The 25,994-nt window shown below is 43.8% G+C and overlaps 1 protein-coding gene across 1 annotated transcript in view; it reads right to left on the bottom strand.

Moving 5' to 3' along the window:
• The window catches only part of LOC311148980 (tripartite motif-containing protein 16-like), a gene marked incomplete at its 5' end in the record, with an annotated part of 13,239 nt that extends 109 nt beyond the window's left edge, over positions 1–13,130 (bottom strand). The window contains 7 exons of the mRNA XM_084186035.1: positions 1–653; positions 890–940; positions 1,075–1,234; positions 1,331–1,564; positions 10,141–10,236; positions 10,686–11,147; positions 12,996–13,130. The exon at positions 1–653 is cut by the window's left edge and continues 109 nt beyond it. Coding sequence (XP_084042161.1) covers positions 148–653; positions 890–940; positions 1,075–1,234; positions 1,331–1,564; positions 10,141–10,236; positions 10,686–11,147; positions 12,996–13,130 — 1,644 coding nt within the window. The 3' untranslated portion in view covers positions 1–147. The remainder of the gene's footprint in view (positions 654–889; positions 941–1,074; positions 1,235–1,330; positions 1,565–10,140; positions 10,237–10,685; positions 11,148–12,995) is intronic.
• Between the last annotated feature and the right edge of the window lie 12,864 nt (positions 13,131–25,994).

Below are 25,994 nucleotides of genomic sequence, written 5' to 3'. Positions count from 1 at the left end.
TTGCCGTGATATAATTGATTAGAAAAAAAATCCCTTCCTTTTCCCGTTTGGCAGTGCGTCGCCCATATCGCCCTATTGAACAGGCCGTCCCTGTAACCAGCTCAGCTATAGACTACACCAGCATGACTAGTATCTATGTGGACCCTACTACAGTTTAACCAGCTCAGCAGTACCAAAGAGACAAAACCCAGGATAGAGGGGCTGAGTGAATGTGGTCTGGACTCTGTGGAGGAGGGTCATTGTGTCAGAGACACTGTAGAAGGACAGAGTACCTGCCTTGTGATCCAGGTACACTCCTACTCTGGAGGACTGAGGGTCTGATACTTTAGTAACAACATTATTGTGTCTGAAACAATAACCACCACTAGAGCACTGTAAACTCCAGGACTTGTCATTCTCTCCAAAATCACCATATGTCCCTGTTCTGCTGATGTCTTTATATGAGACTGCTGTAACACACCACCCACTCCACTCCACCTCCCAGTAACAGCGTCCAGACAGACCCTCTCTACACAGAACCTGGTAGTTGGTGAATCTGTCTGGATGATCAGGATATGGTTGTTCTTGGTCTGTATAGGTCACCTTTCTGTTCCCTTCAGACAGAGAGAGGTGTGTGTGTGTTGTGTTTGGGTCCAGTGTGAGCTGACAGGAATCTGGGAGAAGAGCAGAGCAGAGACCAATGAGGGGATTTAGAACAATAAGTGAAGTCAGATACTGTATCTACCCTGTCTTTGATTAGAGCACAGCAGAGATCAAATCAGAGAAATATGAGGAGTCAGATAGATACCCAGTCTTTGATTAGATCTACTATTGCTATATATTTCTAGAGGGATTGTTAGGAGTGTCAGTAAAAAGAGACTGTTAGTTACTTCAGAATAAAGAGACTCACATTGTAAGAACTGTTCTCTGGTCTTGGGCTCTGGAGGCAGTACAACCTCCACTATATTCACTACAGACACACAAACACATTCACAGAGAGAGGGAATGTTATCATCATACCATATTCCACATGTATATGACTAGTAGGGATCTTTCAATGGTCTAAAGTTGATGTTCTTATTATTTTCAACACACCTGTAGAGGAGATCTTGGTCCATTCTCCTTTAAGGACGTCTTCTAGTTTCTCTCTCAGTTCAGACACAGTCTTACTCACATCTCCAAAGTACTGAAGAGGACGGACAACGATGCTGGGTAAGTCTGAAGATACACTGGTACCGGAGAGAGACTGATAACTCTGGGGGGAGAGAGAGAGAGAGAACAGAACCAAATGATTGAGAGTTTCACATTGAGTTTTAGTTTCATATCACATGTATCAAGGCAGTTGGGTTACCTGGAGGAAATGGATGTGTTCCTCTGTGTGTGAGAGCTGCTCCAGCTCAGTGCTTCTCTTCCTCAGCTCAGCTATCTCCTGCTCCAGTTGCTCCAGGAGTCCTTCAGCTTGACTCACTTGAGCCTTCTCTTGGGCTCTGATCAGCTCCTTCACCTCAGAGCGCCTTCTCTCAATGGAGCGGATCAGCTCGGTAAAGATCTTATCACTGTCCACCATTGCTGCCTGTGCAGAGCGCTGTTAAGAGAGAGAGAGAGAGAGACTTGTCTTACTTTAATGAGCCATCCTCATTACACTAACACCCCCACCCCCACTCCTAAAAACACATTGCGTGCCACCACAACCTCCACACAATCACATTATCCAGTACCCAACACCACAGTACAATACACCAACCAGCACCACATTCCAACCGTCCATCCAACCCCTCCTCTACAGCCATACAGACAGCCCCCCTGAGCCCCCATACCTCCTGAAACATCTCCAAACTGTTGATCATTTTGTACAACTCAAACTCAACCCTAAGGCGTCAACAGTAATGGCATTACCCTGGCAACACAGAAAAAACATGATGAACAGTCTGTCATTGCAGAAAACGGACACCCCTCCCCAACTCCAAGGTCAACCCGAGCCAACCTGCTATTGGTGTCCAGGGCTCCATGTAATACCCTCCACTGGAGGACCCCTGATCTTTCCAGCACTGGGAGCTTATAGAGCCCCTCCACCTATACCCTGCCATGCTCTCAGCCCCCACAACCCCCTGCCACTGATGCCCCTTCACTCCCACTAAGCTCAGAGTGTTAAAAGTCAGTAAGTCCTCCAGACTCTCCTGCCAGTCCCCAGTCTCTGCTGTCACTTGCAGTGGTGGAAACGGTGGTGGCCCCTCCTCAGGCTGCTCCAGCCCTCAGTACTGCAGCATAGAAATCAGAGACCCCTGCTGTATTGAGTCTCTCCGGCCGCATGATGAAGAGCTGCTGATCCAGCCCCAAACCACCAGCCCTCCTCAACAGAGCACATGCTGGTTCCCTCCAGACCACCTCCGTACGGTACAGTAGCCTCTGTGCTGCTGAGTCAGAACGCTGCCACCCTGACCAGAAAAAATTCACTAACTTGCGCTGCAGGTCTACAAGCAGACCACCGGGGGCGTTGAGAATGGCCAATTTAAGCCATAGAGAGGATGCCACCAAGTTGTTGATGATCAGCACCGTCCCTCTGTATGCCACCTGGGAGATGAGCCACCTCCACTTCGTCAGCCTCGACACCACCGCTTGTGACACTCCTTCCCAGTTCTTCCTATCCCAACCCTCCGAGCCCAGATACACCCCAAGCATCTTGAGCCACTCACAGCCCCACTGCAACCCCCCTGGAAGCTGCGGAGGTGCCCTGTCCCTCCATGCCCCACATAACAGAGCCTCACTCTTGCCCCAGTTTCCCTAAGCAGAAGACGCCCCCTCGTACACCCTCAAACTATTCTCCAGGGCCTGTAGGTTCTGCTCATCCCTAACCAACACAGACGTCATCAGCGTATGCTGACACTGCTATGCCTGTCCCCAACCCTATGCCTGGCTCCCACACTCCCTGTAGCCTCCTGCGTAGCAGGCCCAGAAAGGGCTCAATAAAAAGAGTGTATAGCTGCCCTGACAGAGGGCATCCCTGGTGAATGCCCCTCCCTACCCAGACTGGCCTACTGAGCCCTCCCCACACCTTGACCATACATGAAGCCCCAGCGTACAGCATTTGAACACAGGCCACAAAATTCTCCCCACAACCAAAACAACACATTGAACAGATATTCATGGCCCACCCTATCAAAGGCTTTCTCCTGATTATGAACAGATTGTCTGTGTTTGAGCGTCCTGGTACACAGTACGTTTGGTCCTTGTGTACAATAGAGTCCAGGTGGGACTTCAGTCTGTTAACGAGGACCTTGGCAAAGACCTTATATTCCACACAGAGCAATGCCACAGGCCTCCAGTTCTTTATGTCGCTCAAATCTACTTGTTTGGGCAGGAGAGTCAAAGCATCCCGTCTACAGCTTAGCGACAGCTCCCCCACCCCGACGCACTCACGCAACACACGTCCTGTCCAATAACTTCCCAGACCTTTTTTAAAAAAAAATCAGAGGCAGACCGTCTGAGAGACGGCAGCTGAGAGTTTGTGTAAGGCCAGGGAAATGTCTATTTGATTTATCTGTGACAGAGAGAGTTTGGAAAGGTCTGTGAGCAGAACCTGAGAAAACCCAGGATAATAATAATAATAATATGCCATTTAGCAGACGCTTTTATCCAAAGCGACTTACAGTCATGTACATACATTTTTACATATGGTTGGTCCCGGGGATCGAACCCACTACCCTGGCATTACAAGCGCCATGCTCTACCTATTGAGCTACAGAGGACCACAGAGTTCTGCCCTCTATAAATCAGAGTACAACTCCACAGCCTCATCTCCTCACAACAGAAGTTATCCACCCATCAGGCTCCCTCATCTCCCCCACAACAGAAGTTACCCACCCATCAGGCTCCCTCATCTCCCCACAACAGAAGTTACCCACCCATCAGGCTCCCTCATCTCCCCCACAACAGAAGTTACCCACCCATCAGGCTCCCTCATCTCCCCCACAACAGAAGTTACCCACCCATCAGGCTCCCTCATCTCCCCACAACAGAAGTTACCCACCCATCAGGCTCCCTCATCTCCCCACAACAGAAGTTACCCACCCATCAGGCTCCCTCATCTCCCCACAACAGAAGTTACCCACCCATCAGGCTCCCTCATCTCCCCCACAACAGAAGTTACCCACCCATCAGGCTCCCTCATCTCCCCACAACAGAAGTTACCCACCCATCAGGCTCCCTCATCTCCCCACAACAGAAGTTACCCACCCATCAGGCTCCCTCATCTCCTCACAACAGAAGTTACCCACCCATCAGGCTCCCTCATCTCCCCACAACAGAAGTTACCCACCCATCAGGCTCCCTCATCTCCTCACAACAGAAGTTACCCACCCATCAGGCTCCCTCATCTCCCCACAACAGAAGTTACCCGTCCATCAGACAAATGTAAAACAAGGGATTTTCTTGGTTTCCCCTCTCTGTTTTTCCAACCCCTCTGGTGAAACAGAGAACTGAGCCCTGTACTATAATAGAATATAATGTGCCATTTAGCAGATGCTTTTATCCAAAATATATATATATATATTTTTTTTGTGTATGGGTGGTCCCGGGGATCGAACCCACTACCCTGGCGGTACAAGCGCCGTGCTCTACCAGCTGAGCTACAGAGGACCAGGTGCAGACACATTTATGAAAGCAAAGACAAGGTCATTATTTGGGCTCTAAACACTAACAACCTACCCTTACACACCTCTTTTGCTACCCCTGCACTAAGATTTCTGCAATGGCATTTAAATGTTTTTGTTTGACATATTCCCCCAGTCTTTGCCGGCGTTCATGTTAAGGAAGTCTAACCGTGAAATCTCCATAAGAGGTGGGAGGGAAATCACCACAATCAGAAACCAGTAGAGAAGCCCATAAAGCCGCCATGCCAGAAAAAAACATAAATTTAAGCAGATTCTGAAGACATGCCCTTAAGAACCCATGACCCATTTTCTCAGCCTATAATACTTCCTGGGTGAGAGGACACTAAACCCCTCATTCTTCATCACGTGTTGTACTGACCTTACAAACCTTCCAGGATCAATCAAATAAGACTCCAGCAGAACCTTCTTTTTCCCCTTTAGTCTCCATCAGGAACCTAGAAAGTTCTCTCACCGTATATACTGGGCCCTCAGCCTGACAGCTCTGGATCCAATGAGCCATCTGAAAACGAGACCGCCTTGTCCTCCGCTCCCGCAGACTCACCTCCCCCCTCTTCCTCCTCCTCCATTGGCACGGCACCGTCCTCCTCCTCCCCAGTCTCTGCCCCCCTGCATTTCCCCCCTGATCAGAGCCTCTTCCCCAATGACAGGCAATATTTCCTGGGATGAGCCCACCAAGCCTTCGCCCACCGGAATCTCTGTTACTACAGAAACCTGCCTCAGCTCATGTAGCCCAGCTGCAACCCTCCCCACCACCGCTTTCTCCACGGCCTGCGCACCACCACTTGGCCATGCACTACTACCGTGTAGCTCAGTTGGTAGAGCATGGGGCTTGCAACGCCAGGGTTGTGGGTTCGTTTCCCATGGGGGGAAAGTATGAAAATGTATGCACTCACTAACTGTAAGTCGCTCTGGTTAAGAGCATCTGCTAAATGACTAAAATGTAAAAAATGTACTCTCCTCCCTCCTGGTACCCCTGCCATTTATTTTGCAATTCTGAGTAATCTCTATTTTAGTACGGATTATTAAGGAAAAACACTTTATTCAGTACTACTGCAGTTGCTTAATAATTCCAATAGATGGCAGCATAAGACCATGAATGACATTTCAGAAGATTAATTTAGTTCTCTCCCTGGATACACCACTACTCCACCTCACAGGAAAACTCCTGCTTGAGCTTTTTACTGTCCCTTTCCACACTGCTAATGCAAGAGGAAGGACTGAAAACACATTACTGTGAAGTAATATAATGATGAGTCATGTTTATTATTACCTGTTTTTATGGTCATGTTTTGAAATTATACTTCATTACTATAATGATTATCAATACGCCTGAACATTAATTCAGTCACCTCTGGTCGACAAAAACGTATTTTCCTAGTACATTAATTGTCAAATTCATCAACCAGCATCGAGCACTCTGCCTTCTCATGCAAGCGAGGGGCATGTTGAGGTAAATATGCTAACCGCGACGGTTGCATTATGTAATTTATTGTTGGGCTGGAAGATGCAGTGTTTTTTCTTTTCTATTCAGAGGCTATTTACTCCCAATATGAGATAATTTTATATAGAAGGTTTTTATAATGCATGTTTACTAGGGTTGAGGTTAGCGCATCTGAGTAGGGATTATTTGGGTTCAATACCTGTCCTACATATCAATCATATTGCTGCTTGTAGCCTATAACTGATGATCCCCACACTAGAAACACCGAAAACTATCTGTGCTAGCAAACCCTGTGTTCCACCCCTCCCCTGTGTAACCTTGAAGTTTGTTAAGAAACAAACACTTGTCTACGATAAGAGACATGTTTAACGGATTCCGCTTGGCACCCAGCCGAGAGCACACGAAAACCACTTGCAAATTTACCAAAACTAACCAACTACTTGCGGTCTGTTCGTAAGTAATAAACTGAGACAGATTAGCCACCACAACTCTTGTCGAAAGAGGCGAAATCTGCACCAACACACCCCTCACAAAAATCCCACTCACAACAAGACAAACCTTTTTCATTAACACAACCACCGCCTTGTTCATTCTGGATGCAGAATGCAGATGTTCCGCTCCAACCTGTTCGCCGACCATGAGCAAAACTTCCTCCACACCTTTCTCCGGAACGTACCCGAAGCGACAGCGTTTCTTCTCCACTCGGTTGAGGCCATCACGCCGCCCTAACAAACTACCCCTACTCCCCCCTCAACTCTAAACGATAAACAGTGGAAACCAATAAACAAACCCTCCACCATCAGAAAATAAATTCAGAAAATACGCAAGAACCAAAAGAAAAAAGAATAGTAGCCCTCCTCACGAACCACAAAACTCTCACACAACCAACTTCTTCTTCTATTATATAATGGCGGTCCACAAACCAACGTTAAAGGTGCATGCCGCCACCTACTGTGCTGGAGTGTGTGGTCAATCACGGTTTCCAACATTTCTAAATCCTCCTACCTAACTCAATACTTCTGAGAAAATAAAGAAGAGCCCCACTAACTTCTAATAGACCCTCCCCCATCCCCAAAATCCCTTCCAAACCCCCCCCCCCCCCCCCCCAACCCCATCCAACCTCAATGACCCTACACATCTTTCCCTCTCTTCAACATACTTACAACAATATAACAACACATGCTCCACCGTTTCATCGACGTACCCTCCAGACACAAATCATTCACATGCTTGCCAACCAGATGTAATAACGAAATCAATGGACAATGTCCTAAGCACAATTGAGTAAACACCACCTCTTCCTTCCTAATCTGACCTTTGAATCTTGGTCCATCGACCTTTCTGTAAAACTGTAAACTATTCATATAAATGCCGGCCCTTGTGCTCAGAGTACCATCTCTTCTGCCACACATCTATCAAAATGGCTCTGATCTTACATTTGGCCTCACCTCTACCCAGTGGAACATTAATATCAATTATATCTCGTTTCAAAGCTCTTTTAGCTAACTGGTCTACAATTTCATTCCCTTCCACACCCGAATGTACTGGGACCCAGCAGAATCTCACTACTAAACCCATTCTCTCAATTCTCCATAATAACATTAATACCTTCAGTTCAACTGAGTATACTGACAGTTCATCTGTTAGTCTTCTACATATCTGCACATCAAATTCAGGAACGTAAACGCCTGCTCCTGTGAGCCCACTATCTGGGTCCTTGGATCCATCTGTGAAATAAAAAAGCATAAAAACTTCTACCAATGTAATTGTCAACCAGTTTCACTATATCACTGACTTCTGACCAATCTTTCCTTTTCTCTACCAAGGTTAGATCAACAACAGGGTCTGGGAGTAACCATGGAGGAACATCCCCTATCACCACAGAAGGGCCAACCTCCAACTCCCTCAAACCACTCTCATCAGCAAGCTTTCCAACTGTCCAACCAAAACCACTGCCTTGTCTACTAGTATATTCCCAAGAGTCATCTAGAACAGTAGCAGTGGGATGCTCAACCTCACAGCCTTTCAACCCAATAAGATAATGACCATTTTTTACGCTGTATATCCAAAGGCATCTCTCCTGCCTCCACCAGTAAGGCACATACAGATGTTGATTTAAATGCACCAGTACATATCCTTAAAGCTATATACTGGATTCTGTCCAGGTTCTGAAGCCAAGTCTTTACCTCTGTTCCATAAACTGTACACCAGTACTCAATTGGCGTCCTGATCAGAGCTCTATAAATATCCATCAACAATTGTCTGTCAGCACCCTATTCATAACCAGAGACCCACACAACCAACTACCGCGAAAGTTAATGAATGAGAGAGACAGAGACATCGTTACAACACTGTACATAGCCATAATATAACGGTTCTTCTTCTTTGGAGTTTAACGGTGGTTGGCATCCAATATGTTGCATTACCGCCCCCAACTGGACTATAATATATATCCATTATACTTTGTGATACAAAATGGGAAAAGGGGAAATTATAATAATACAGAAAAACACCCTTCCAACTAACCCTACACTCATTAAATACCCACTACCCCATTCCACTACTTTGACCCTATCTGCTCCTGCACCATGCCAATGGCCTGGGAGGACGGGACACCACCACTCAACACACCCTGTAACTCTTCTGAAGTCTAATCTTGTATGCCCAAATAGTTCTCCGCAGTTGCCACCACAACATCTATTTTCTGTGATTTACATTCAATTTCATTCAATTTCTGCTGTACAGTTGATAACCATTGCCATGAACGGCAAGAAGCTAACTTTACTGAAGCATATATCACTTGTTGATCTATTCCTCTGTGCTGGCACAGATCTACAACCTGAAAGAGCGCAGTGAATTCGGCACAATGACTCTAACAGGATAACTGATATATCCTACCATTACTTTGTTGGGTAAAGACTCAAAACTCAAAAGGACTGACAGTGACTCCTCTGTTTCACCACGCACACCACCGGGTCTGTGTTGCACCAAACGGCGGGTATCACAAACACCAGGAATCTTCATCTTCAATTGCTCCACCTCCACACTTAACATTACCCCAGAAATCACTCCTTTCAATGGTGCCCTGTTCCTAAGAGCAAAGCAAGAAACAGATCTTGACCCAAGTTGCGTGACACGGAGCACCCACTCCCTCTGGTCAGAAGAAACACAAACAAATATCCCAAGTCCACTACAGGTTACCTTCACTGATTCAACTGCACCCAACTCCTTTCCCACCCACCCTGAAACCACAAATGAATCTGCCAAAAGGAATGGATCCACTTTCTCCTACAATGTATCTCCTACTGGACCAGATTCTTCTTTATCATGTCCATTGATGCCAGGCTCTGGTTCTGAGCTCTTCACCACACCTTCTACCTCACTTAACTCTCCCTCATTCATTTCCATTTCACCTCCAGAACTCGGTCTGGCGAATGGCTCACTCTGTTTGCACTTGAATTATAACATTTGAAATGTCTCTATTCCTTTGAAACTTTTGTGAGTGTAATGTTTACTGTTCATTTCTGATTGTTTATTTCACTTTTGTTTATTATCTATTTCACTTGCTGTGGCAATGTAAACATATGTTTCCCATGCCAATAAAGCCCTTTGAATTCAATTGAATTGAGAGAGAGAGAGAGAGAGAGAGAGAGAGAGAGAGAGAGAGAGAGAGAGAGAGAGAGACAGACAGAGAGAGAGAGAGAGAGAGAGAGAGAGAGAGGGCTTCATGTTAATGTATAGGGGACATGAGTCAGTCATGGTTACTCAAGGTTATGTGATGAGGTAACCCCTCTTGCGACATCAAAATCAGTGTCAGCCTAATGGGGAATGACCTCTTGGTGAAACAGTCAAGATGTTGGTTTCTCTCCTCAGTAGACCCGGGTTCATATCCCGCCGGTTACATTAAGCAGTCTATTCTCTGAAAGGGGTCCAGACAGCCTGTTCCCAACAGTGGAAGCAGTGGGATTGGATAGGGGCCCCTCTCTCTCCCTCTCTCTGACTGGAGGAGAGATGTGAAATGGTGTGTCTCCTCTGGTCAACAATACTCACCTTGAGAGACTCCACAGCCTGTTGGAGCTCCTTCAGCTCCTTCTCTCTCTCCTGGAATCTCTGCTGGACCTTCTGCTGACTCATCCCCAGCTGCCTCTGTGGAGAATCACTCTTCAATGAGCTATCAAGCTTTATTTGTCCAGTAGATCAATAGTATAGTAATGTGACATAGGACCCATAGAAGATAGGGATTAATATGTTGAGGAAGTGTCTGTGTGAAATTATATTATTATGTTGTTATGTGAATGATTATAGTTTTAACAGTGCACAAAACAGGGGAGCTGATTGGGTGTTTGATAACGAATGATAATGGTGTTTGATAACGAATTATAATGATGTTTGATAATGGTGTTTGACTTTAGAAAATGGTGATACATTTGGAGACTCTGGGTTAACATATCTATATAATCAAGGTTTGTGGTCATATTTGTTCTGCCGTGGATCGATATAATTTGAATGATCTCATATTCAAACAGCCTTAGTTCCTACTGTATCTTTAATTCTTTGTTTATCAGACAGTCACCAACAAGTAGTTCTGGTCTTACCTGTTTCTCAGTCCTCTCTGCTGCAGCTGACACTGTATCATGGCCTTTATGTTCATCCATCACACACTGATAACAGATACACTGCTGATCGGTACGACAGAAAACCTCCAGCAGTTTGTCATGATCAGAGCAGATCTTCTCCTGTAGTTGTGCGGTGGCTTTGACCAGCTTGTGCTTCTTGAAACCAGGAAATTCATAGTGAGGTTGGAGGTGAGTCTCACAGTAAGAGGCCAGACACACCAGACAGGACATGAGGGCTTTCTGCTTTCTGGTCCCAGTGCAGACATCACACGCCACATCTCCAGGTCCAGCATAGCACAGAGCAGGAGGGGGAGCAGCCTGGAGTCCTGTCTTCTTCAGTTTCTCCACCATCTCAGCCAACATGTTATTTTTCCTCAGATTAGGCCTTGGAGTGAAGGTCTCTCTGCACTGACGACAGCTATAGACCCCTTTCAGAACATCCTGATCCCAGCAGCCCTCAATACAGCTTCTACAGTAACTGTGTCCACAGGGAATAACCACTGGCTCCTTCAGTAGATCCAGACAGACAGAACAACAGAACTGGTCCTGGTCCAGCAGAACTCCCTGCTGAGCCATTTGGACGGTTGTTCACTCTCACACAGACAGACGACACAGAGACTCAGATCAGTTTCGTTTCCACAGAAGATAGTTTTTGAGAGGGCGAGGACTTTCTGGTTCTGCCAGATAGGTGAGGTTAGAGGGAGGGAGGGAGGGAGGGATAGAGAGAGAACTGCGTTCAACATGGAGAGGGAGACAAATATTTTAGTTTCTAGGTTAGGGCCCTTCATTTGGAATAAATCTAACAAATATGAGTTGTTAGAATATATAAAGGGTAACAGTTCCTATGAAGTACATATTATAATTATTTTAATAAGCTTCATAATGCCTTATAATACACTTATGTGTTATAACACTGATTATAAGTGTCTATAATAATTCATAAGTGGTTGTAATGTGGGGGTTTGATATTGATACAATATACTGTAGTTTAAATGAATACTGTATGTATTGACTGATCATTGAGAATGAGGTAATACTTTACATTACAGTGTGGGTATTACTGTTAGGCCTAGGGTCAGGGTTAGAGTTTCTACATTCAGCAGTAACCCTAACCCTAGCCATATCTAGGACTAAAAAGAGAAGACGTTTTATAATCAGAGTTCTTTGTATCTCTTCTTAGTCAGACAGAAACCCCCCACATATTATAGGTGGACGGGGTTATGAACATATCCAATGAATTGTTTTCTGCAACCAGATGAAATGAAAGTGCCTTTCAGCAGGAAAAGCTTCTCTAATAATCCTAACCATTGCTGGGTGTCTTCAGAGACTGAGGTATAGAGACACACTGTCATTATGTGGTATTGTGGGTAGAGTGATGAGGAAAATGTTTTATTTAATCAAGTTTAGAATAAGGCTGTAACGTAATAAAATGTTGAAAAAGTCAAAGGGTCTGAATACTTTCCGAATGCACTGTATGGCAGCTAGAAATCAAAACTGGATGGTCTTCAGAGATAGATGGGAGGGGCTTCGGGTAGCTGAAGGCGGGGACTAAAAACAAACAAAAGATAACTAATGTAATAATAATAATATGCCATTTAGCAGACGCTTTTATCCAAAGCGACTTACAGTCATGCGTGCATATTTTTTTTTTTTGTGTATGGGTGGTCCCGGGGATCGAACCCACTACCTTGGCGTTACAAGCGCCGTGCTCTACCAGCTGAGTTACAGAGATGTATAAAATGTATTGTCTGGGAAATGTATGTAGCATGTACATTTATAAGCTGGAAGTGGAAGCCTAAGTATTGTTTGTCCATTAGTTTAGGAGGGGTGGTAGGGTTAGGGGAAAATAATAAAGAAGGAACATATATTTAAAATAATATTTACAAAACATATATATGGGGGATTGGAAATGATGCAGACAATTCCACAGATAGAAGCCCCAATATATCTGCAATGTTAAAGCTGGTCCTATAGCTGTACGGTGGCTTTGACCAGCTGGTGCTTCTTGAAACCAGGAGATTCATAGTGAGGTTGGAGGTGAGTCTCACAGTAAGAGGCCAGACACGCCAGACAGGACATGAGGGCTTTCTGCTTTCTGGTCCCAGTGCAGAAATCACACGCCACATCTCCAGGTCCAGCATAGCACAGAGAAGGAGGGGGAGCAGCCTGGAGTCCTGTCTTCTTCAGTTTCTCCACCACTTCAGCCAACATGTTATTTTTCCTCAGATTAGGCCTTGGAGTGAAGGTCTCTCTGCACTGAGGACAGCTATAGACCCCTTTCAGAACATCCTGATCCCAGCAGTCCTCAATACAGCGCCTACAGTAACTGTGTCCACAGGCAGTAGTGACCGGCTCCTTCAGTAGATGCAGACAGACAGAACAACAGAACTGGTCCTTGTCCAGCAGAACTCCCTGCTGAGCCATTTGGATGGTTGTTCACTCTCACACAGACAGATGACACAGAGACTCAGATCAGTTTCGTTTCCACAGAAGTGAGTTTTTGGGAGGGCGAGGACTTTCTGGTTCTGCCAGATAGGTGAGGTTAGAGGGAGGGAGGGAGGGAGGGAGGGATAGAGAGAGAACTGCGTTCAACGTGGAGAGGGAGACAAATATTTTAGTTTCTAGGTTAGGGCCCTTCATTTGGAATAAATCTAACAAATATGAGTTGTTAGAATATATAAAGGGTAACAGTTCCTATGAAGTACATATTATAATTATTATAATAAGCTTCATAATGCGTTATAATACACTTATGTGTTATAACACTGATTATAAGTGTCTATAATAATTAATAAGTGGTTGTAATGGGGGGGGTTTGATATTGATACAATATACTGTGGTTTAAATGAATACTGTATGTATTGACTGATCATTGAGAATGAGGTAATACTTTACATTACAGTGTGGGTATTACTGTTAGGTCTAGGGTCAGGGTTAGAATTACTACATTCAGCAGTAACCCTAACCCTAGCCATATCTAGGACAAAAAAGAGAAGACGTTTTATAATCAGAGTTCTTTGTATCTCTTCTTAGTCAGACAGAAACCCCCCACATCTTATAGGTGGACGGGGTTATGAACATATCCAATGAATTGTTTTCTGCAACCAGATGAAATGAAACTGCCTTTCAGCAGGAAAAGCTTCTCTAATAATCCTAACCATTGCTGTGTGTCTTCAGAGACTGAGGTATAGAGACACACTGTCAAGTCAAATCATCTGGCTTTGCTTTCATGTCAAAACATTTATTATTTTCTATTCATAAAATTCTATTGTATTATATTCTTTGATAATATATTCTATCCATAGGCTCCACTCTGTATAGTGTTAATGATGACTGTTTGTTCTGTACATTGATTGAATGGTTAGGACTATCTCACTGTATTCACTGTTTAAATCCCAAGAGACCAGGAGACCTAAAGGAAGCCTTCAACACTGTATCCCTTCATCCAGTCATAGTAAACAACCTCTGTCTGTCTGTCTGTACGTCTGTCTGTCTGTAAACACAGCCAACTTTTCTGCGGTGGTTGTTGTTGCTATCAGTGCTGCACAGCTATTTTCAGGTCTCTCCAGAGATGGTCGATCGGGTTCAACTCCAGGATCTGGCTGGACCACTCAAGGACATTCAGAGACTTTTCCCGAAGCCACTCCTGCATCTTGGCTGTGTGCTTAGGGTTGTTGTCTTGTTGGAAGTTGAACCTTCGCCCCAGTCTGAGATCCTGAGCGCTCTGAAGCAGGTTTTCATCAAGGATCTCTCTGTACTTTGCTCTGTTCATTTTTCCCTCGATCCTGGCTATTCTCCCAGTCCGTGCCTCTGAAAAACATCCCCACAGCCTGATGCTGCCACCACCATGCTTCACCATAGGGATGGTGCCATGTTTTCTACAGACGTGACGCTTGGCATTCAGGCCAAAGAGTTCAATCTTGGTTTCATCAGACCAGAGAATCTTCTTTCTCATGGTCTGAGAGTACTTTAGGATCCTTTTGGCAATCTCCAAGCGGGCTGTCATGTGTCTTTTACTGAGGAGTGGCTTCCGTCTGGCCACTCTACCATAAAGGCCTAATTGGTGGAGTGCTGCAGAGGTGGTTGTCCTTCTGGAAGTTTCTCCCATCTCCACAGAGGAACTCTGGAGCTCTGTCAGAGTTACCATCGGGTTCTTGGTCACTTCCCTGACCAAGGCCCTTCTCCCCCGATGCTCAGTTTGGCCAGGCGGCCAGCTCTAGGAAGAGTCTTGGTGGTTACAAACTTCTTCCATTTAAGAATGATGGAGGCCATTGTGATCTTGGGGACCTTCAGTGTTGCAGAAATGTTTTGGGACCCTTCCCCAGATCTGTGCCTCAACACAATCCTGTCTCAGAGCTCTACGGACAATTCCTTCACCCTCATGGCTTTGTTTTTGCTCTGACATGCACTGTCAAATGTGGGACCTTATATAGACAGCTGTGTGCCTTTACAAATCATGTCCAATCAATTGAATTTACCACAGGTGTACTCCAATTAAGTTGTAGAAACATCTCAAGGATGATCAATGGAAACAGGATGCACCTGAGCTCAATTTTGAGTCTCATAGCAAAGGGTCTGAATACTTATGTAAATAAGTATTTCTGTCTTGTATTTTCAATAAGTGTGTACAAATAAAAACCTTTTTTCGCTTTGTCATTATGTGGTATTGTGGGTAGAGTGATGAGGAAAATGTTTTATTTAATCAATTTTAGAATAAGGCTGTAACGTAATAAAATGTTGAAAAAGTTAAAGGGTCTGAATACTTTCCGAATGCACTGTATGGCAGCTAGAAATCAAAACTGGATGGTCTTCAGAGATAGATGGGAGGGGCTTCGGGTAGCTGAAGGCGGGGACTAAAAACAAACAAAAGATAACTAATGTAAAATGTAGTGTCTGTGAAATGTATGTAGTATGTACATTTATAAGCTGGAAGTGGAAGCCTAAGTATTGTTTGTCCATTAGTTTAGGAGGGGTGGTAGGGTTAGGGGAAAATAATAAAGAAGGAAAATATATTTAAAATAATATTTACAAAACATATATATGGGGGATTGGAAATGATGCAGACAATTACACAGATAGAAGCCCCAATATACAGTGGGGAGAACAAGTATTTGATACACTGCCGATTTTGCAGGTTTTCCTACTTACAAAGCATGTAGAGGTCTGTAATTTTTATCATAGGTACACTTCAACTGTGAGAGACGGAATCTAAAACAAAAATCCAGAAAATCACATTGTATGATTTTTTAATAATTAATTTGCATTTTATTGCATGACATAAGTATTTGATCACCTACCAACCAGTAAGAATTCCGGCTCTCACAGAGCTGTTAGTTTTTCTTTAAGAAGCCCTCCTGTTCTCCACTCATAACCTGTATTAACTGCACCTGTTTGAACTCATTACCTGTATAAAAGACACCTGTCCACACACTCAATCAAACAGACTCCAACCTCTCCACAATGGCCAAGACTAGAGAGCTGTGTAAGGACATCAGGGATAAAATTGTAGACATGCACAAGGCTGGGATGGGCTACAGGACAATAGGCAAGCAGCTTGGTGAGAAGGCAACAACTGTTGGCGCAATTATTAGAAAATGGAAGAAGTTCAAGATGACGGTCAATCACCCTCGGTCTGGGGCTCCATGCAAGATCTCACCTCGTGGGGCATCAATGATCATGAGGAAGGTGAGGGATCAGCCCAAAACTACACAGCAGTACCTGGTCAATGACCTGAAGAGAGCTGGGACCACAGTCTCAAAGAAAACCATTAGTAACACACTACGCCGTCATGGATTAAAATCCTGCAGCGCACGCAAGGTCACCCTGCTCAAGCCAGCGCATGTCCAGGCCCGTCTGAAGTTTGCCAATGACCATCTGGATGATCCAGAGGAGGAAAGGGAGAAGGTCATGTGGTCTGATGAGACAAAAATAGAGATTTTGGTCTAAACTCCACTCGCTGTGTTTGGAGGAAGAAGAAGGATGAGTACAACCCCAAGAACACCATCCCAACCGTGAAGCATGGAGGTGGAAACATCATTCTTTGGGGATGCTTTTCTGCAAAGGGGACAGGACGACTGCACCGTATTGAGGGGAGGATGGATGGGGCCATGTATCGCGAGATCTTGGCCAACAACCTCCTTCCCTCAGTAAGAGCATTGAAGATGGGTCGTGGCTGGGTCTTCCAGCATGACAACGACCCGAAACACACAGCCAGGGCAACTAAGGAGTGGCTCCGTAAGAAGCATCTCAAGGTCCTGGAGTGGCCTAGCCAGTCTCCAGACCTGAACCCAATAGAAAATCTTTGAAGGGAGCTGAAAGTCCGTATTGCCCAACGACAGCCCCGAAACCTGAAGGATCTGGAAAAGGTCTGTATGGAGGAGTGGGACAAAATCCCTGCTGCAGTGTGTGCAAACCTGGTCAAGACCTACAGGAAACATATGATCTCTGTAATTGCAAACAAAGGTTTCTGTACCAAATATTAAGTTCTGCTTTTCTGATGTATCAAATACTTATGTCATGCACTAAAATGCAAATTAATTACTTAAAAATCATACGATGTGATTTTCTGGATTTTTGTTTTAGATTCCGTCTCTCACAGTTGAAGTGTACCTATGATAAAAATTACAGACCTCTACATGCTTTGTAAGTAGGAAAACCTGCAAAATCGGCAGTGTATCAAATACTTGTTCTCCCCACTGTATCTGCAATGTTAAAGCTGATCCTATAGCTGTACGGTGGCTTTGACCAGCTGGTGCTTCTTCAAAGCAGGAGATTCATAGTGAGGTTGGAGGTGAGTCTCACAGTAAGAGGCCAGACACACCAGACAGGACATGAGGGCTTTCTGCTTTCTGGTCCCAGTGCAGAAATCACACGCCACATCTCCAGGTCCAGCATAGCACAGAGCAGGAGGGGGAGCAGCCTGGAGTCCTGTCTTCTTCAGTTTCTCCACCAACTCAGCCAACATGTTATTTATCCTCAGAGTAGGCCTTGGAGTGAAGGTCTGTCTGCACTGAGGATGTCACACCCCACATCTAAAGGTCCAGCATGACAGTGAGCAGGAGAAGCAGCTTGGAGTCCTGTCTTCTTCAGTTTCTCCACCACTTAGGCGAGCACAGCACTCCTGTTCAGAATAGGTCTTGGGGTGAAGGTATGTCTGCACTGCAGTCAATCTGGTTTATTTAGTACCCCAGCGCAGGTTAAGTAGTGGAAAGAACATGTTGGGTTATTTTGACCCAGACAGTTTGGTTGCGTGAATAACCCAATATGTTGGGTTGTTAGTATTAACAGAACACGGGTTAATTTAACCATCAGTTGGGTATTTTTTACTCTCATGCTTGGTTGACCTAGCAACTGGGTCTGTTTTAATGTCATGCTTGGTTGACCTAGCAACTGGGTCTGTTTTAATGTCATGCTTGGTTGACCTAGCAACTGGGTCTGTTTTAATGTCATGCTTGGTTGACCTAGCAACTGGGTCTGTTTTAATGTCATGCTCGGTTGACCTAGCAACTGGGTCTGTTTTAATGTCATGCTTGGTTGACCTAGCAACTGGGTCTGTTTTAATGTCATGCTCGGTTGACCTCGCAACTGGGTCTGTTTTAATGTCATGCTTGGTTTACCTAGCAACTGGGTCTGTTTTAATGTCATGCTTGGTTGACCTAGCAACTGGGTCTGTTTTAATGTCATGCTTGGTTGACCTAGCAACTGGGTCTGTTTTAATGTCATGCTTGGTTTACCTAGCAACTGGGTCTGTTTTAATGTCATGCTTGGTTGACCTAGCAACTGGGTCTGTTTTAATGTCATGCTCGGTTGACCTAGCAACTGGGTCTGTTTTAATGTCATGCTTGGTTGACCTAGCAACTGGGTCTGTTTTAATGTCATGCTCGGTTGACCTAGCAACTGGGTCTGTTTTAATGTCATGCTTGGTTGACCTAGCAACTGGGTCTGTTTTAATGTCATGCTCGGTTGACCTAGCAACTGGGTCTGTTTTAATGTCATGCTTGGTTTACCTAGCAACTGGGTCTGTTTTAATGTCATGCTTGGTTGACCTAGCAACTGGGTCTGTTTTAATGTCATGCTTGGTTGACCTAGCAACTGGGTGTGTTTTAATGTCATGCTTGGTTGACCTAGCAACTGGGTCTGTTCTAATGTCATGCTTACTGTAGGTTATTTTAAGGCATTTACATACTGTAAACTCAATTTTTCCTTATTTAATTCTTCTATAATATGTAGAGTATTTATTACATATTATAATAAGGTATACCACTGTATCATAGCCCAACAATGAGACATACGTGGACTTTTAGGAAACTCTATAAGCATAATTGAAGCTACAAAAATGTCAATGTTCAACCTTAACATGTGCTAACTACGAAACAGACCAGATGAACAGGAAATATATTTACTCTCATGGGTGGCTAAAAATAACTATCTGAAAGCCACACCCCTACTAAACTATGCCTACAGTCTTCTGATCTGACCTGATGGGTCATATCTCAATAACCAAGCAACAATAACCCAACACCCAGCATCCATAACCCAGCAGTTTTTAAAGAAAACAACCCAACTAAGTGACCCAACGCCTGCAACCCAACATTTGTGTCAACCAAACAACCCAGTATTGTTTAGAGTGTGGGGACAGGTGTAGACCCCTTTCAGATCATCCTGATCCCAGCTTTCTTTAATACAGCCCATACAGTAGCTGTGTCCACAGGCAGTAGTCACCGGATCCTTCAGTGGATCCAGACAGACGGAGCAACAGAACAGTTCTAGATTGTCAGCCATTTTAGTGCTTTCACCTGAAGGTTGAGCAACAGGGTGTCAAAAATGACTTTCTGTTTCATGGAACTCTACACCAGAGGACAGGGAGGGGCTTCCTCTTGACTGTGTACTCTGTATCTACAGGTTTTTGGGGGATGGAAGTCAAGCTAAGAAGATGACGTTGCATACAGCTGTGTCCACAGGCAGTAGTGACCGGCTCCTTCACTGGATCCAGACAGACAGAACAACAGAACTGGTCCTGGTTCAGCAGAACTCCTGCTGAGCCATTTGGATGGTTGTTCACTCTCACACAGACAGACGACACAGAGACTCAGATCAGTTTCGTTTCCACAGAAGTGAGTTTTTGGGAGGGCGTGGACTTTCTGGATCTGCCAGATAGGTGAGGTTAGAGGGAGGGAGGGAGGGAGGGAGGGATAGAGAGAGAACTGCATTCAACATGGAGAGTGAGACAAATATTTTAGTTTCTAGGTTAGGGCCCTTCATTTGGAATGAATCTAACAAATATGAGTTGTTAGAATATATAAAGGGTAACAGTTCCTATGAAGTACATATTATAATTATTATAATAAGCTTCATAATGCCTTATAATACACTTATGTGTTATAACACTGATTATAAGTGTCTATAATAATTCATAAGTGGTTGTAATGGGGGGGTTTGATATTGATACAATATACTGTAGTTTAAATGAATACTGTATGTATTGACTGATCATTGAGAATGAGGTAATACTTTACATTACAGTGTGGGTATTACTGTTAGGTCTAGGGTCAGGGTTAGAGTTACTACATTCAGCAGTAACCCTAACCCTAGCCATATCTAGGACTAAAAAGAGAAGACGTTTTATAATCAGAGTTCTTTCTATCTCTTCTTAGTCAGACAGAAACCCCCCACATCTTATAGGTGGACGGGGTTATGAACATATCCAATGAATTGTTTTCTGCAACCAGATGAAATGAAACTGCCTTTCAGCAGGAAAAGCTTCTCTAATAATCCTAACCATTGCTGGGTGTCTTCAGAGACTGAGGTATAGAGACACACTGTCAAGTCAAAACATCTGGCTGTGCTTTCATGTCAAAACAGTTATTATTTTCTATTCATAAAATTGTATTGTATTATATTCTTTGATAATATATTATATCCATAGGCTCCACTCTGTATAGTGTTAATGATGACTGTTTGTTCTGTACATTGATTGAATGGTTAGGACTATCTCACTGTATTCACTGTTTAAATCCCAAGAGACCAGGAGACCTAAAGGAAGCCTTCAACACTGTATCCCTTCATCCAGTCATAGTAAACAACCTCTGTCTGTCTGTCTGTACGTCTGTCTGTCTGTAAACACAGCCAACTTTTCTGCGGTGGTTGTTGTTGCTATCAGTGCTGCACAGCTATTTTCAGGTCTCTCCAGAGATGGTCGATCGGGTTCAACTCCAGGATCTGGCTGGACCACTCAAGGACATTCAGAGACTTGTCCCGAAGCCACTCCTGCATCTTGGCTGTGTGCTTAGGGTTGTTGTCTTGTTGGAAGTTGAACCTTCGCCCCAGTCTGAGATCCTGAGCGCTCTGAAGCAGGTTTTCATCAAGGATCTCTCTGTACTTTGCTCTGTTCATTTTTCCCTCGATCCTGGCTATTCTCCCAGTCCGTGCCTCTGAAAAACATCCCTGCCACATCTCCAGGTCCAGCATAGCACAGAGCAGGAGGGGGAGCAGCCTGGAGTCCTGTCTTCTTCAGTTTCTCCACCACTTAGGCGAGCACAGCACTCCTGTTCAGAATAGGTCTTGGGGTGAAGGTATGTCTGCACTGCACTCAATCTGGTTTATTTAGTACCCCAGCGCAGGTTAAGTAGTGGAAAGAACATGTTGGGTTATTTTGACCCAGACAGTTTGGTTGCGTGAATAACCCAATATGTTGGGTTGTTAGTATTAACAGAACACGGGTTAATTTAACCATCAGTTGGGTATTTTTTACTCTCATGCTTGGTTGACCTAGCAACTGGGTCTGTTTTAATGTCATGCTTGGTTGACCTAGCAACTGGGTCTGTGTTAATGTCATGCTTGGTTTACCTAGCAACTGGGTCTGTTTTAATGTCATGCTTGGTTGACCTAGCAACTGGGTCTGTTTTAATGTCATGCTTGGTTGACCTAGCAACTGGGTCTGTTCTAATGTCATGCTTGGTTGACCTAGCAACTGGGTCTGTTTTAATGTCATGCTTGGTTGACCTAGCAACTGGGTCTGTTTTAATGTCATGCTTGGTTGACCTAGCAACTGGGTCTGTTTTAATGTCATGCTCGGTTGACCTAGCAACTGGGTCTGTTTTAATGTCATGCTTGGTTGACCTAGCAACTGGGTCTGTTTTAATGTCATGCTTGGTTGCCTTAGCAACTGGGTCTGTTTTAATGTCATCCTTACTGTAGGTTATTTTAAGGCGTTTACATACTGTAAACTCAATTTTTCCTTATTAAATTCTTCTATAATATGTAGAGTATTTATTACATATTATAATAAGGTATACCACTGTATCATAGCCCAACAATGAGACATACATGGACTTTTAGGAAACTCTATAAGCATCATTGAAGCTACAAAAATGTCAATGTTCATCCTTAACATGTGCTAACTACGCAACAGACCAGATGAACAGGAATTATATTTACTCTCATGGGTGGCTAAAAATAACTATCTGAAAGCCACACCCCTACTAAACTATGCCTACAGTCTTCTGATCTGACCTGCTGGGTCATATCTCAATAACCAAGCAACAATAACCCAACACCCAGCATCCATAACCCAGCAGTTTTTAAAGAAAACAACCCAACTAAGTGACCCAACACCTGCAACCCAACATTTGGGTCAACCAAACAACCCAGTATTGTTTAGAGTGTGGGGACAGGTGTAGACACCTTTCAGATCATCCTGATCCCAGCTTTCTTTAATACAGCCCATACAGTAGCTGTGTCCACAGGCAGTAGTCACCGGATCCTTCAGTGGATCCAGACAGACGGAGCAACAGAACAGTTCTAGATTGTCAGCCATTTTAGTGCTTTCACCTGAAGGTTGAGCAACAGGGTGTCAAAGATAACTTTCTGTTTCATGGAACTCTACACCAGAGGACAGGGAGTGGCTTCCTCTTGACTGTGTACTCTGTATCTACAGGTTTTTGGGGGATGGAAGTCAAGCTAAGAAGATGACGTTGCATACAGCTGTGTCCACAGGGAATAGTAACTGGATCCTTTGGTAGATCCAGACAGCAGAGTGGATATTTTAAAAGGGCCTCTGCAATGTCCATACAACAAACTGCACAGCAGAGTATCAGAGATAACTTTAATTTCTTTGAAAGTCTGAGTGGTGGGGGAGGCCTTTTAGATCTGTTTGGAGACGTTAGTCCTGGATGGATGCACTGAAGTATATAGGGATGGAAGCCATAGTGACGTGTAACCAAATATAAGGTTGTGGTAAAACATTACAACGTTTTAAAGGTTCCATAAATGTACAGTGACCTATTCAGAAGCCACAGTGGTGAATGATGAATATGTCAAATCAAAAGTTCTCTTTCATTTTCAGTCATGTAAAATGATCAGAAATTGTAAAGAAACATGTGGATGCAGTGGGGTGCAAATACCTCTGTAGAATTAATTAAGCGAGAAGTGGCGGTGGAAACGGCTTTATGCACAAATATTGATATAATAACCATCATATTGAAGTAAACTTGGAGTCACGCGATGATATGTGGTGTGGTCCTCCCACTACGACTCGGGAAACCATGCAGTTTATTAAGCTACAGATGAAATAAGTTATGCTGAACTTCACAGGGTGGTGAAAGTTCACAGTGAAGAGCTTGATGCTCCTTTCCAATAAATATTGAGGGTCTTTTTGTCCATAATAATGTCATCATGTAGGCAGCCTGTCCAGAGTGGGCACGTTAGCTATATAATGCACAACCAAATCTGACAAAACCATCAGTAGAGTTGAAAATGTGATGGAAACCCATTTAACAGAAAGTTTTTAACCGGTTTTTGTATTTTCCCAAAATTATATTTGTATGTGCATTACATCATCATGCACAGCCATTTATCCTCAACAAGTCAATTTGATGGAAACATCTCTGCTGGTAAAATTCACGTTTTTATGAAGATTTTACAGTATTCACATGAAAATCTGTCGTCAGTCGAATGGAAACAGATTTTCATGCGAATTTTCAAAAATCTGCATAAAAACAATATCCTCATCTATAACTGGGTCTGTTTTAATGTCATGCTTGGTTGACCTAGCAACTGGGTCTGTTTTAATGTCATGCTTGGTTGACCTAGCAACTGGGTCTGTTTTAATGTCATGCTTGGTTGACCTAGCAACTGGGTTTGTTTTAATGTCATGCTTGGTTTACCTAGCAACTGGGTCTGTTTTAATGTCATGCTTGGTTGACCTAGCAACTGGGTCTGTTTTAATGTCATGCTTGGTTGACCTAGTAACTGGGTCTGTTTTAATGTCATGCTTGGTTGACCTAGCAACTGGGTCTGTTTTAATGTCATGCTTGGTTGACCTAGCAACTGGGTTTGTTTTAATGTCATGCTTGGTTGACCTAGCAACTGGGTCTGTTTTAATGTCATGCTTGGTTGACCTAGCAACTGGGTCTGTTTTAATGTCATGCTCGGTTGACCTAGCAACTGGGTCTGTTTTAATGACATGCTTGGTTGACCTAGCAACTGGGTCTGTTTTAATGTCATGCTTGGTTTACCTAGCAACTGGGTCTGTTTTAATGTCATGCTTGGTTGACCTAGCAACTGGGTCTGTTTTAATGTCATGCTTGGTTGACCTAGCAACTGGGTCTGTTTTAATGTCATGCTTGGTTGACCTAGCAACTGGGTCTGTTTTAATGTCATGCTTGGTTGACCTAGCAACTGGGTCTGTTTTAATGTCATGCTTGGTTGACCTAGTAACTGGGTCTGTTCTAATGTCATGCTTGGTTGACCTAGCAACTGGGTCTGTTTTAATGTCATGCTTGGTTGACCTAGCAACTGGGTCTGTTTTAATGTCAGGCTCGGTTGACCTAGCAACTGGGTCTATTTTAATGTCATGCTTGGTTGACCTAGCAACTGGGTCTGTTTTAATGTCATGCTTGGTTGACCTAGCAACTGGGTCTGTTATAATGTCATGCTTGGTTGCCCTAGCAACTGGGTCTGTTTTAATGTCATCCTTACTGTAGGTTATTTTAAGGTGTTTACATACTGTAAACTCAATTTTTCCTTATTAAATTCTTCTATAATATGTAGAGTATTTATTACATATTATAATAAGGTATACCACTGTATCATAGCCCAACAATGAGACATACATGGACTTTTAGGAAACTCTATAAGCATAATTGAAGCTACAAAAATGTCAATGTTCAACCTTAACATGTGCTAACTACGCAACTGACCAGATGAACAGGAATTATATTTACTCTCATGGGTGGTTAAAAATAACTATCTGAAAGCCACACCCCTACTAAACTATGCCTACAGTCTTCTGATCTGACCTGATGGGTCATATCTCAATAACCAAGCAACAATAACCCAACACCCAGCAGTTTTTAAAGAAAACAACCCAACTAAGTGACCCAACGCCTGCAACCCAACATTTGGGTCAACCAAACAACCCAGTATTGTTTAGAGTGTGGGGACAGGTGTAGACACCTTTCAGATCATCCTGATCCCAGCTTTCTTTAATACAGCCCATACATTAGCTGTGTCCACAGGCAGTAGTCACCGGATCCTTCAGTGGATCCAGACAGACGGAGCAACAGAACAGTTCTAGATTGTCAGCCATTTTAGTGCTTTCACCTGAAGGTTGAGCAACAGGGTGTCAAAAATGACTTTCTGTTCATGGAACTCTACACCAGAGGACAGGGAGTGGCTTCCTCTTGACTGTGTACTCTGTATCTACAGGTTTTTGGGGGATGGAAGTCAAGCTAAGAAGATGACGTTGCATACAGCTGTGTCCACAGGGAATAGTAACTGGATCCTTTGGTAGATCCAGACAGCAGAGTGGATATTTTAAAAGGGCCTCTGCAATGTCCATACAACAAACTGCACAGCAGAGTATCAGAGATAACTTTAATTTCTTTGAAAGTCTGAGTGGTGGGGGAGGCCTTTTAGATCTGTTTGGAGACGTTAGTCCTGGATGGATGCACTGAGGTATATAGGGATGGAAGCCATAGTGACATGTAACCAAATATAAGGTTGTGGTAAAACATTACAACGTTTTAAAGGTTCCATAAATGTACAGTGACCTATTCAGAAGCCACAGTGGTGAATGATGAATATGTAAAATCAAAAGTTTTCTTTCATTTTCAGTCATGTAAAATGATCATAAATTGTAAAGAAACATGTGGATGCAAATACCTCTGTAGAATTAATTAAGCGAGAAATGGCGGTGGAAACGGCTTTATGCACAAATATTGATATAATAACCATCATATTGAAGTAAACTTGGAGTCACACGATGATATGTGGTGTGGTCCTCCCACT

The sequence above is a fragment of the Coregonus lavaretus genome (genome assembly GCF_964263955.1).
Source record: "Coregonus lavaretus genome assembly, chromosome: 21".
NCBI classification, from domain to species: domain Eukaryota; kingdom Metazoa; phylum Chordata; class Actinopteri; order Salmoniformes; family Salmonidae; genus Coregonus; species Coregonus lavaretus.
This window is presented reverse-complemented; position numbering and strand designations above follow the sequence as displayed.